This window comes from Oryzias latipes, chromosome 1 (genome assembly GCF_002234675.1).
Source record: "Oryzias latipes chromosome 1, ASM223467v1".
Lineage (NCBI taxonomy): Eukaryota > Metazoa > Chordata > Actinopteri > Beloniformes > Adrianichthyidae > Oryzias > Oryzias latipes.
This window is the reverse complement of record NC_019859.2, coordinates 35013771-35027077: the sequence shown is the minus strand read 5'-3', so window position 1 is coordinate 35027077 and position 13307 is coordinate 35013771. Positions and strand designations below refer to the sequence as shown.

The window sequence follows — 13307 nt, the reverse complement described above, 5'->3', positions numbered from 1 at the left end:
AAACGGTAAAAAATGCAACAAATATAAGTAAAACTACAGAAAACGGTAGATATTATGCGACATCAGTGATTGAATGATGACGTTTGTTTACCTTTCTAACAGGAAGTCATTCGTTATGACAATAACTTCTGACAGGAGGATTTCTTTGAGCTTCTGGCCACGCCCACTGTTTGTGATTGATCAACTCTTTCCACAGTTCTGCTTTCCCTGTTCTTCTAGCCTCATCATCCAATCAGTAACATCCCATAATACCGACTTTTTCTGGTTTCTTATTTTGTTTCAATTTATTTTGATTTCTGGAAATAACTGTCAGAATTTTTTTTTTTTTTTTTTTTACATTTCACTTTCTGGATGTTTTTTTTCTAAACTTTAATTTTGTTTTTTCAACAGTCATGATCTTTAATGTAATTTGTTGTAATTTGTTGATGTGATTTTTTTTACTTCAGGGCCACCGAACTGCCAGAGGGGGGGAAAAAACTTTTTTTAAATCCACTAAAAACCAAAATTCCTAGAGCCCCGCCCCTTTACATTTGGAACCACTGTAAAGCCCCAAATGTCTTCTGTATACACCAGAAGGAGTTTATTCAGAAGTCTGCAGTGGTTGGGAAGCATTCAGGTTTAGAAATTTTCTCCACAGAGAACTCATTTAGCATTGCTGTTATTTCAAAATAAAAGCACTAACAATTTCACCAACAAAAGGGTTTACGGTGTAAAGAATAAGCCTTTAATTCCTTTGGTTTGGAAAGATGTGATTTCTCTTGATTCTGTTTTGCTTCTTTTACAATTACTGACATTTTGTCAGTCATGTGTGCAAATTTTACACACACAATTTCACAAAATGTTGCGTAAAGGAAACTGAGGATGGAAGCAGCATTTACTGTAAACAGCCCCCCCATCTCTGCTTACTGCAGCGTTCTCTCCACCGCATTCATTGCAGTGAAGAAGCTATAATTACAGCAGAGGAGCTCGGAGAGCCGACATCAGCGAACGCCTCGCATAAGGGGGTGACGAAGGGCGCCATGGGCACGCTTGCTGCAAACGAGCTGCAGAGATACAGGAGTAGGTCGTTGGCAAACACATGAACACCTCCAGCTGCTGCAACATGAGCTCACTGGTATGGGGGGGTTTTATGCCTCCATGCTGCAAACAAACATTTTGTTTACAGATTCTTTTTATTCGCTTTCAAATTTTTCTTTCTTTCGTTTTTAGTTTTTTTGCTTTCAAATTTTTTTCCAATTTTGTTTTGTTTTATTGCTTTCAATTTTTTTTTTTTTGCTTTCCAAAAATATTTTTGCGTATGCGACACAAATGTTTTTGCATGCGTTGTGTCTCATCTCACGTTTTTCTATCTTTGAGTTTGCTGACAGGAGTTTCAGTTTAGCGTGACAAAGCTGCCATCAAACAGCTGCTGATTGGTCTACATTCCAACCAATCAAATCACCATATTCATATAACATGGCGTCTGCTACGAAGCTCCAAAGCTGAACCGGCTCTTTTTACCTTTGATTTTGATAGGAAAAAAAAAGACTTTTATGTTCTCCTTATGGCTGTGAAAGTATGTAGAAACTATGATAAAAGGCAGAGAGCCGCTTGCAGCTCAAGAGCCGCCTCTGAAAAATGAAAGTCCCGCCCCGCTGCCTCGCCAGATTTAACCAGCAAATTTCGGCCAATCAGATCAACCAGAAAGGTTACTCCCCCCAAGTGACAGAAACGCCCCCTTAACACTGAGCACAAATCCAAGCAAGCGTGCAAAGGAGAATTGACCGCGCAGGATCACCACTGGGTCAGAATTGCACCTGTGTGGTTGTAAGGTTCCTCCCTCAGCTCCTGAATACGCCCGCTCAGTTGTCTTTACGCCCTTTCACTTTATGGCAGAGATGAAACGCCATCCCCACACCACCCGCCTCAGCTGCCTGTGGGCAGATTAGGCGGGTAATGAGGCTAAACTGGTGTTACTACATACAGTTTAGGCGCCGTTTATGCCACCTGGGAGATGTTCAATTTGCAAGCGGGTGTGTCGCCTGATCAGAGAAGCACACACACATCAGCTGTCTGTAAAGTGAGCGAAAACCACGGCTCAGTGGAAGCATCCGGAGGCTGGATACTTCCCAGTTGCGGTCTCATAGAGTCCTGGGTCACACAGACCCGTTAGACTCTCCTTATCAACCGTCTGTCCCCTGTTTGAACTGATCACCTGTAGAAAAGACACCTGTCCACAGAATCAGTCCATCAGACTAGAGAGCTTTCAGTGGATTTAAGGGAGAAGATTGTAGACCTGCACCAGACCAGACTGGGCTACAAAGAAGCAGGAGGTTACCATGACAACCGTTGGTGCAGCATCACCATCAATCCTCCTGTAGGTCTGCGGCTCCAAACCAGATCTGACCTGGTGGGGTTTCTGTGATCATGAGAACAGAGAAATCAGGAGTTAGTTGAGGATCTCATTGGTGATGCTTTACATCTAACATCTAGCAGAGCTCACAAGTCCCCCCCGCTCTAGAAGACACATGTGGAGACCCGCCTGAAGTGTGAAAGATTTAGACAGAGATTGGGAGAAGGAGCTGTGGTCAGATGAGACCAACATGGAGCTCTTTGGCATCAACTCAAGCCGTCGTGTTTGGAGGAGGAGAAATGCTGCCGATGACCCCAAGAACGCCGTCCTCACTGTCAAGCATGGAGGTGGAAGCATTATGGTTTGGGGTAGGTGTTTTCTGCACAGGGCTACTTTCTCTGTGAGGATGGGCGGAGCCATGTACCGTCCAATCCTGAGTGAGAACGTCCTTCCCTCCACCAGGAGGATTAAATGGGGGGGGGTGGGGGGTGGATGGGTCCCCCAACAGGATCATGACCCAAGACATACAAGACGAAAAAGAAGAGTCAGATCAGGGTCATGGAGCGGTCCAGCCGGTCTCTGGACCTCAGCCTATAGACAGAGCTGAAGCTCAGGGTTGCTAAGCAACAGCCACCAAATCTGAATGATTTAGAAATCATCTGTGAAGAAGAGTGGAGCAGAAAACCTTATTCATATAGCACTTTTCAAAATCAAGATTACAAAGTGCCAGACGATTAACATAAGACCAGGATGTTTGACAGTACGACAAAATAAAACACAGCACACACACACAACAGTGATAGTAGTTAAAATTGATCAAATCACTGAAATCAATAATATCATAAGTTTACATTTAACCCTTGTGCTATCTTGTGGGGTCCAGATTACACAAGGGTTATGACAGTAAAATCAGTAAAAACCTATAAAGGTACGTTTTTAACCCTTGTGCTATCTTAGATGACCCCACCCTTCCATTGACGTGTTCTCCCTACCATGACAAAGGTGGATAAAGGTGGAAAGATTTCATGTAATCCATGGACACCAGTGAAGATCACAAATCATTGAAGAAAAAAGGTTCAGAGCACTGTCTAGTGGGTCTAGATGACCCAACTCCCAATGTTAAAGTGCCTAGGATAGAACAAGGGTTACAGTAAAGGCCCCGTCACTCTAGGTCTTCAATCTGGATTGTGGGGAACAAGGAGATCGGCTATATTCAGGGGCCAGACCACAGCGTGCTTTAAAATCAGTCGTTAAAATTTATTCTAAAATGATTGACTGAAACGGATTTCACATGACTTAACACTTTAATGTCAATGATATATAAGAACAAGAATCTAAAACATTCAACTCTTTTGAGGCTGTTTTTATTTTTTATAATTTAATATAAAATGTGATCAACTGGAAGCAGAATGAAACATTTTCCTTGTTTCCTCAGCAGTCTTGAACTTGAGTTTACAGTTAGATGATAGTAAAGACGAGTCTCTACCATTTGAAAAATGAAAATGATTCACCAAAGCTAGTCCTTCAGTGACGGGGGGGGGGGGGGGGGGGGTTGTGAAAGAATGTATGCTGAAAGTAGCTGACACTATTTGTCTGTAAAATGACACAATTACTAGACGAGTAGAAGATGGGCAACTGGGAAAACGTCTGGAGGGCCTGGTTAACTGTACATAGTTATTAAAAACAACTTTTTCTGTTTATCCATTTTTTTCACCAAAGTTGGCCTCCAGTCTAATGTCGAGTTCCTAATTGGGCACTCTGCTTCAACACTAAAATGCAGGAGTTTGACTTGACTTTGGATGTTTTTTGTGTTGGAACAGCAGATCCCGGTTGGGACCCGGCTTCGGCAGAGAAGCGGATCAGCCTGGAGACGTCGGAGCTGGAGAAGAGGCTCAGCATGCTGTCTCACTGCAGCCTGACGAGCAGCACGGGTACGTGGGGCGGTGACCTCAGGTCATCACCAGCCAGCACCTCTGCAGTCTGGAGGCGTTCAAATGTCGCTGTCAGTTTGGTTCGCTGGGTCGTCCTTCTGTCAAACTCAGACTTTGTTTATTTGTGTAGCCCCTTTCTTTTCGGTTAAAACACAAAGCACTTTACATGAAAGCAAATAAAATAGTCATAAAAAAGAAAATTAATTAAAGCAGAAAACACAGGACACTCACACACAAATGGGACCCCTCCCTCACCAGATTCTTCCCTCCACCCACCCAGTTCCACCAATATAACCCTGAACAGAAACGTAAGAACTGCAGCTTAAAGAAACATTCTGGCTCGGTTCTGCTGTGAGGAAACAGTATCATGGGGATCCATTCGTGCCCAGGCCCGGCCCGACCACGGGGGGTTATTAACACAGTGCCCGCCCAACACAGAGCAGCCTAGGGCCCCCCCCCCCTACAGATATTAGACCACAGAGCGCGACCCAAGCTGGCCCAATGAGAACGAGCACTGCAGCAACAGCACCCCCTACAGGCGGAGCCTACAATGGATCCCCAAGACACTGGAGCAAGAAACACCAGAATCTAAATTATAATAAAATAATAAAAATAAAATATATCAATATTTGTAATTAAAAATAAAATACGTAAAAGGATTCAAGCATAACTTTAAATATCATGAATATAACAACAATAAAAAGGGTAGTATATAAAAAACATAAAAATAGTAATAAGAGTCCTTATATTAAATAAAAATTTATTAAGTAGAGAAAATAGATAAATTGATAAATAGATGAAGAAAAAAGACCAAGGTCATGTTAGAGCCAGATTAGTTCAGATTAGATCAGAAAAGTTCAATCTCTGCGTCTTTGTGGAAAACCTTTGACCTCTGCTCCTCATCAACATCTGTCGCCTCCCTCAGCCTCCACTTCCAGCTGCAGCACATCTGTTGCCGGGGACGACCACAGCCTCTCCGGCGCCTCCTCCTGTCAGTCGGAAGCCAGCTACGGAGGGCGGCCGGCGTGCTGGGTGGAGCCCTCAGTCCGACCACACCTCTCCGGCGAGATGGCGGCGAACAGGCTGAACGCTCTGACCAGGTCCGACGACCGGCTGCACGAGGCTGTGACCCGCCCGGCCTCCGCCCAGCTCCGCCCTCGCTGCCTCCATGACTGCGGGCGGCAGAGCTCCCTGGACAGTGGGATCGGAATCACCACGGGCAGTCAGTCCTCCTTCTCCTCGCGCACAGCGAGCCTGGAGATGACCGGCCAAGGGGCGGGAGAGGAGTACTGCTCCCCGACCAGTCTGCCCCCTCCTCCTCATCCCCCTTCTTCCCCTCCTTGTGCTCCACCCCTGACCCCTCCACCGTTATCCTTTCAGCTCCCAGAGCAGCCGTCCGCCTCCTCCTGCTCTGGAGCGTCCCGCCTGCACAGTGCTGAGTACCAGATCCCCAGCCTGCTCAGACTGTGGTACGAAACTCCCAGGCGGCTCCTGCAGCCGCAGACCCAACCCCCGGCTCCACCTGTGATGGGGAGGGCGGAGAACAGAGGCAGCGCGGGTGGCGTTCAGGTGCAGACGGCAAGCAGCAGCAGACCGAAGGCTCCGCCTCAGGCCGCCACGCAGCGCTGTCACTTCTGGGGCAGTGAGAGAGCGCCCTCTGTGGACAGAGAGGGCAGCTGCACAGCCACATCCTCCCAGCTTTTTGGAGAAATCCAGGTACTTCCCCTTTATTTGTCTTCACTCTAGTAGTGTCTGTTTTAAAGAAGGATCCTCCTGCTGCTCACCTCCGCCGTCTCAGAACCTGGACTTTATGTTGCTCCTAACATTTGGGATCTGGTGTAAGAGAGGCGCTGATGCTCAGAGAAAAGTCCGGATGCTGAGAGCGAAGAGATGCTCGTTCGTTCGGGTTCAAACATTCAAAGCTGTTTTAGAAGAATCGCGTTTTTCCTGCAACATTCCGCAGTGAAACCAGCTCGTGAGTGAATGTCCTCGCATGACGTGTCATTTTGAACATTTGACCAACAAATTACAAAAAAAGGGAGGGAAAGTTTTAGTCTTTGCTTTTTGACCGGTCCAACCAAATCCCAGAGCCGCAGGCCTTCATGTCCTCGTGGTTCCGGACAAAAACAGAATTTTGAGTCTGGCGTACAGAGGAGATGCTATGATCTTTCACAAAAAGCCCAGTTCATTAACCTTCCACCACCGTGCTTGCAATGGGACTGACGACCGTAAACTGTTTCTGTAACTGAATCTCGTGTTTGGCTGCATTTTTTCTAAAAGCTCTTCCCAAAACCATTTTTCTGTGTAAAAGTTTGCCGCGTTTGTTTTTGGAATTCAGTTGTTCCGAGGCAGGTTTCTGCTTCTTGTGTTTCAGATTGTTTGTTGGGTTCCTTTTCCTCTTTTCAGAGGCTGGCTTGGTCTGGAGTTTGGGCTGAACTGACAGGAACCCGTTTTGAAAGCTTGAACCTTTCCCTCCCTCCTGATGAAAGTATTTTTCCCCCTCTGTTTCAGTTCCATGCTGTCTTTCTGTTGTCCAGCTGCAGTTTTTCCTGCATATCTCATATCAAATCATGTTCTTGTGACACTTTGGATGGCCTTCTTTCCGTTCCCGAATCACACCTCCCTTATGGGTGGATGTGTGCCATCCGTGGGCGGAACAAAGAAGGCAAACTTGTGCGGAGCACACATGTGGACCGCAGGACATATTGAAGTTGTGGAACGCTCAGTGAGCCTGTAGTAGTGCGACAAAGGCCACGTTCACACCGCAGGCTGAAACGACCCAATTCCGATTTTTTTGCCCCTATGCGACCTGTATCTGATCTTTTCATGACAGTCTCAACGACACAGATCCGATCTTTTCAAATGTGACCCAGGCCACTTGGCTATGTGGTCCTGAATCCAATATGTGTCCTATCTTTTGGAATGTGACCTCCATCTGAACGGCCAGGCCACATGAATCCGACCCGTGTGTCATTGATGCGCTACAAACGTCATCATTCTGCGTTGAAGTAGGCGGAAATGAGATCATAAACATCAACCATGGCGGACGATGCTGCTGAGACCAGTCAGTGGAAGGGAAGCGAGGTCACCGATTGGATTCATATTTGGGGTGACAGCTTAGTTCAGGCGAAACTCCAGGGCTCTTATCGCAACTGGCCGGTTTTTGAAAATATTTCCAGTGAAATGGCAGAACGTGGTGTTGAACCTTCTCCGCCATGACTTTTTTTTCCCCTTTCCGACCGTGGTCAGAAGCGCAGGGGACCGAAGGCGGATCCTCCTTCAGGGTTCACTTCCCCGCTCGGACCCTCAGATTCTCCAGAGCGGGTTAATAAAGAGTCCATCGCATTTATTCTGGGGGAAACAATCTTTTATTACTTCCTCCGTAACACAACATGAATGCGCCCCCACTGCCCCCCCTCATTCCCTACCTCGCTGCACGCACTCTCTCCTCTCTCTTGTACACACGCGCGCGGCCCCAGCACACACACATCCCCATGTGGCAAGGAGCCCGTGAAAGGTGCACACTCCTTATCATGAGTGCGTGCGACTATCATTATCCTTACAGATACTTCACAATACACTGTTCACACTCACAAACATGGTGGGGTCCATTTTCACGACGTCCCATGAGCCTCTGGGGCTGCAAGACACACCTGTGCTCACCTGAAGGCCGTGTCACACAGCCACTGCATACGTTTTGCGCACATTGCACATATGACAATTGGTCATACGAGAATGCACGTGGAAAGAGTGACAAAGGTTGTGATCTTTTATGTGAAATTTTCCCAGATGTGTCGGGAATGAGCCACGTTCAAACCACGGAAGAAGTGTGACTAAACAGAGAACGCGTCCATGAAGGTAAAGGCAAATGCAGGCATCAGTCACGTCATTTTAACACGGCATGTGCGCGAGAAAGCCTCAAATTTGCGTATGCATCTCGCAAAAATCACGCACAATTGTAACATTTGACGTAATATTTGCGTATGTAAAATGCTAGGTTTGCTTATCTTTCCCGCTCACGCGATTCAGTAGTGTAGCGACCTGCCGGTTAGCCCCACCTTCTGCCCATAAGGCTCATGGGAAGTGGGGAGTTTTGGGGTGAAAACCTTGAGTGAGAGGGCTGGAAGCATAAGTGACCTCCATGCTGTTTGGGTTGTTTTTGTCGTGCTTGAATAAACAGGTTTGAGATGCGCAATAGGAGATGTTGTTTCTCTGCCTGCTTCAGTCTCTATGAGACTGTCCAAGGTCATGAAGTGTATAGGGCATGGACAGCTCTCCAATGAGCTGCTTCAGCAGCAGCTTGGCATTCGCATCCCCGCTAAAGTGGCGTCCGGGCTGGGTCGTTACCATATGCATCTCCATACTCGGTCCACGACACTAAAAATGAGCTAAATCGATACAATCTAGACGTTTACTGTTTCTTCAAATCCATCAATCAAAATTTTTTTTAAAAGAAGAAACCCTTTTCCTGATTGATGCTTTGTTGTTTTCCCCTTTGAAGCGTTGGTCTGAACCTGAAAGGCTCTCCCAGGACTCTGCTGTTGTCAGAGAGCCACTTCCCCCTTGTTGCGGGCAAATTGGCATCAGAGCGGCGAGGAGGCGGCCCGCCTGCCTCCTGAAATGACAGCTTGTGGGGGAGTGAGTGCGTGGCGAGGGTGAGGTAGAAAAAAGGAGAAAGCTGACGCGTGGTGATGAAACTGACGGAAACCCTCAGAGGAAAGTCCTGATGCCCTGAACACAAACGCCTCTTTCAAGTCTCTTGGTTAAGACGGTGAGAATGTGGCACTTCCAGAGGAAACCTGCGTGGCGGGAACTGAAGGGAGGAGGCGTCAGATCATTCCTGTCTGAGCCTTTTGTCTCATGTCTGCTGTCGCACGGCTCTCCTCCTCATTACTCCTCGCCTGTAGCTCCTTTCCCACCAGCCTATTACGCAGCTCTTCACCATAAACGATGAAGACTGGAATGAAGCTCTTCTTGTCTCCTCACACAGGGCTGTCGAGGTCTGAGCAGCTACATAACGCCGGAGCAGCTGATATCAGTGAGGAGCTCCCTGCAGGTGAGCTCCTGCACGTGTTGTGTGCAACGTGGTGGAGCGGATAGCACTCCATGGATTCACAGAACTCATTTTTTGTATGCCTGGGGGTGACGGACAGGTCCGTGTCATTTTAAGAAGAATCTGCCGAAGAAAACGTTTGGGTTTCCTCGGCAACAGAGGTTTCTGTGTGAACCACGCCCACATTCCTAATATGTTCATATGTTTTTTTTTCCAGCTTGAGCCAGTGACTCTCCTATAATCTTTTCCACAATATTCCATTAAAAATTGACTCTATTTTTCTGTTTATTCCCCCAAAGTAGCTTCCCTTCAATGCTGGAGGAGTTAAAAGGCGATAGATCCAAATCCCTGGGAGGCGTTTCCATTTGTAGCTGGTACTAAAGTTTTTTTTTTTAATTCAAGATGAGGTCAATGAAACTTCAGTTGTGGTTATAAGACCTGTGGCCATCCCATAATCATATTAAACAGTAATTGGACAGGTTTTTTTTTTTTTATGTGGATTTGGCCACATTCACTTTTTGGACGGTTTCTTCTGCTGTAATGTCATTTAAATTTTCTTTGGGGGGGGCGATAGTTCACTATTTCACCCTAGAGCCCCATCGACGGGTGATTTTCCCCCCGAGCTAAACTGTTAACATGAATTTTCAATGTGTCGCGTGTCGGGGAGTCTGTGCCTTCACCAGGGGGTCCTCACAGACCCAGGAATGGGAGGACCAGTGACCAAGTCTCTACCATCATTTTATTATTTTTTAGGACTTTTTTGTTCTCAAATTCCTAATTTTTCAGTCATTCTTGAGCACGTTTTTAGGAACTTCCTATGTTTTCCTTTTTCATTTTACCACCGTTGAAAATACTTTTTGTTTGGATGTATTATATCAGGTACAAATGACCCGGTCAAAGTGATGGTGTAACTTTTTTATAGTGGAAAGGGTTGAAATAATTCATTTTCAGCACGTATAAGTGCATGTATATTGTAGTGAGTTTTTGAGAATGGAGGAATTTTTGCTGAAAGGAAGAATTGTGAAAACTAAAGTGGATCTGAACATTTGGACCCTGAAGCTAACCTCAGATGAAGATGAGGCACTAGAAATCCTTTTCACAGGGCTTCCTGTTATGTTTGAGAGTTTTCTAGGCTTGACCAGGGCATCTATGGAGGTTCTGTTCATTCACATGACCCTGTGTGTGTTTGCTGTGAAGGCCAACGGCTCTCCGTCAGCGGACCTGGCGCCCTGCAGAACCCCCGCCACACACGGTTCGTCTTTATGTGCTTGAACGCTCACCTGTTCCTGTTGAGAAGCAGACTAAGGTCGTGTCCGAATTCCTTCCCTACTCCCCATAACCCTTGTGCTATTCTATGGGGTCCAGATCACCCCCACCCTTCCATTGACGTGTTCTCCCTACCATGACAAAGGTGGACAAAGGTGGAAAGATTTCATGTAATCCATGGACACCAGTGAAGATCACAAATCATTGAAGAAAAAAGGTTCAGAGCACTGTCTAGTGGGTCTAGATGACCCCACTCCCAATGTTAAAGTGCCTAGGATAGCACAAGGGTTACAGTGCACTAAATAGTGCGTTTGCCATTTTGTAGTTCTGTCTGAATCTACAATTTCAAAATCCAGTGCCCTAGAAATTTCCCAGAAGTCTAACTAGATCGCTAATTTAAACCACAATGCATTGCATCAAAACCATTTTTGCCAAAAAAATGTATTTTTTAAATAAACTATTAACAGGGGGCTGTGGTGCAGCAGTAGAGCGGTTGACCCAGGATTGTAAATTTGCAGGTTTGATTCCCGCCTTGCACACCCATGTGTCAAAGTGTCCTTGGGCACAAACACTGAACCCCACCTTGCCTCTGGTGGTGGGCGGGCGCTTGTGTTTGGCAGCGTAGCCGCCATCAGTGTGTCACTGTAAAGCGCTTTATAAGTCTACGCCATTTACCATTTTTATCTTCAGAAGGCAGTGGAGTCATAACTGTGGCAAAACTCTCATAAGAATTAGATTTGAACTTTGTGAAATCGATGACGTCATGTGACCATACAGGTTTATAGGAAAACAAAAATAAAGGTAGTGAGCGTGGAGTCTGAATTTCTATTAAAATTCAGGGCACTACATAGTAGTTAGGGTGTGAATTCGGACATGGCTAAAGACTGAAATCTGAGCTCGTCTTCTCACACCACTTTCAGCCTAAAATAGTTCCGTGGAAATTCATTTTCCACCCAAACTTCCTATTTTCCTCCAAATAAGGAGGAGAGCAGTGAAGGGATTTTCTCTCAGCAGAGCCCCCCCCCTGTGTGGACGGCAGCTTTAGCGAATGGAGAGGTCAGAGGAGGGCCACGCTGTCTCCTCCTCCATCCTCAGCGCCCCCGCCTCCTCCCGTCACGTGTGTCCTCCGTCCTCCGCCGTCATCAGCGTGTGGTAGGATGACCTCCTCTGTGCGGCGTGGACAGCGTGCTCCTCCTCATGCTTTGTGTTTCCCCCTTCAGCAAACCTCCAGCTTCCTCTCCAATCTCCTCCGATGGCACGTCTTCACGCCGGGCCTCACCGCGGCGCGCGCCCCCCCTCAGCCGAGGAGCGCCTGCACACGGAGCCGGACCTGCAGGAGCGCAGCTCTGCTCCCGTGTCCCGTCCGTGCGCGGCTGCGGGAGGAGGCGCTCTGCAGAAACCCAGTGAGCGCCACTCCTCCCCTAAGGGTTTCCATCACTTTGGCTCCTTCTTTGCACCGTGAGAACATGTGAAGTTTGGAGGAGGCCCGGTCTGTGATCCGCGGACAAACGTCCTCAGAAGGAACTCTTCTCATTTGCAGCAGCTGCAGCTCACATTGGACATTTTGGCATTTTTTTCTGTCCTGTATCCCTTATGCTATCCTATGGGGTCCAGATGACCCCACCCTTGCATTGTCAAAGGTGGATAAAGGTGGGAAGATTTCATGTAATCCATGGACACCAGTGAAGATCCCAAATCATTGAAGAAGAAAGGTTCAGAGCACTGTCTAGTGGGTCTAGATGACCCAACGTTAAAGTGCCTAGGATAGCACAAGGGTTAAAAGACGAGGCAATTTGAAGGGACTGTCAGTCTCTTCATCGACCTGATGTTACCATGGTAACATCAATTGACAGGCCCCGTTTTCACGTGGGTACTTGTTTGGTTTCTTCCTCGGTGTTAAAGGTTTTGCAAACATCTGCTCCTCCGAAGATCCATCTGGGGAAAAAAACTGGAAACATTGCTTCCGAAAAAAAAGAGAGTCTAAACTTCAGTTAACTGCCTGTGCTGCCGTGTCTGGACTGTTGCCATGGTAACACCGTCGACCTCCAAACCCTTTAAGCGTGTTATTTTTTCTTCTTAAACTTCTAAAAGTTTGCCCCCCCCCCCCTCCGTAACATCACCTGGCAAAAACTTTCAAAGGTCTTTCTTGAAGGCACCTGCAGGCGCCTCATGCTCACCGTAACCATGGCAACGTGCCACACGGGCTGTCGTCCTTTTACTTCCAGACTCTGAGGTTTGAATTTTCTCACTCGTCCCAAAACCCCGGAAAGACAATCTAGTGCCCTGGATTTGGACGCCACGGTCATTTGCAAAAGCAGAACCAAGAAATATGAACATTTTTACAAAAACTGTTAATGTATCTACAGTTTTGATGATGAAAACTTGGATGAGTTATGAAAAAAAAACTTCTTTTAATAACTTGAACTTTAGAGAAAACTGAGGTTTTTGGCTTCTTGGATACTTCCTGTTTGGAACGCCAGGGGGGCGGAGTCACTCAGTCTTTGCGTGCATCGATGGACGCTAGTTTCAGAGACTCCTGGGACATTTTTGTAATTGTATATTTTAAAAATGTAAACATCCCATATGACGACGTGAGATAATTCTAACAGAAATGAATGTTTTGACGCTTTTGTAAACGTAAACGAACAATAAAGTTTCATTTCCATTTTACTGAAGAGGATCACATGGTTTCTTTCCTCCAATAGAGGCCGGTTCCATCTGGTCC

At 46.6% G+C, this 13307-nt stretch overlaps 1 protein-coding gene across 7 annotated transcripts in view; it reads left to right on the top strand.

The window, feature by feature from the left end:
* The window catches only part of LOC101155825 (protein Dok-7-like), a 49941-nt gene extending 36689 nt beyond the window's left edge, over positions 1–13252 (top strand). For 2 of the 7 annotated variants that reach the window (XM_023960971.1, XM_023960954.1), the window contains 5 exons: positions 4153–4263; positions 5189–5979; positions 9254–9319; positions 10514–10568; positions 11597–13252. In XM_023960971.1, the coding sequence (XP_023816739.1) occupies positions 4153–4263; positions 5189–5979; positions 9254–9319; positions 10514–10568; positions 11597–12054 (1481 nt within the window). In that variant the 3' untranslated portion in view covers positions 12055–13252. Of the gene's footprint in view, positions 1–4152; positions 4264–5188; positions 5980–8052; positions 9035–9253; positions 10569–11563 lie in introns of those variants that run through there. The other 5 variants (XM_023960960.1, XM_023960957.1, XM_023960984.1 and 2 more) reach the window with 5 other exon arrangements.
* Positions 13253–13307: the final 55 nt, after the last annotated feature.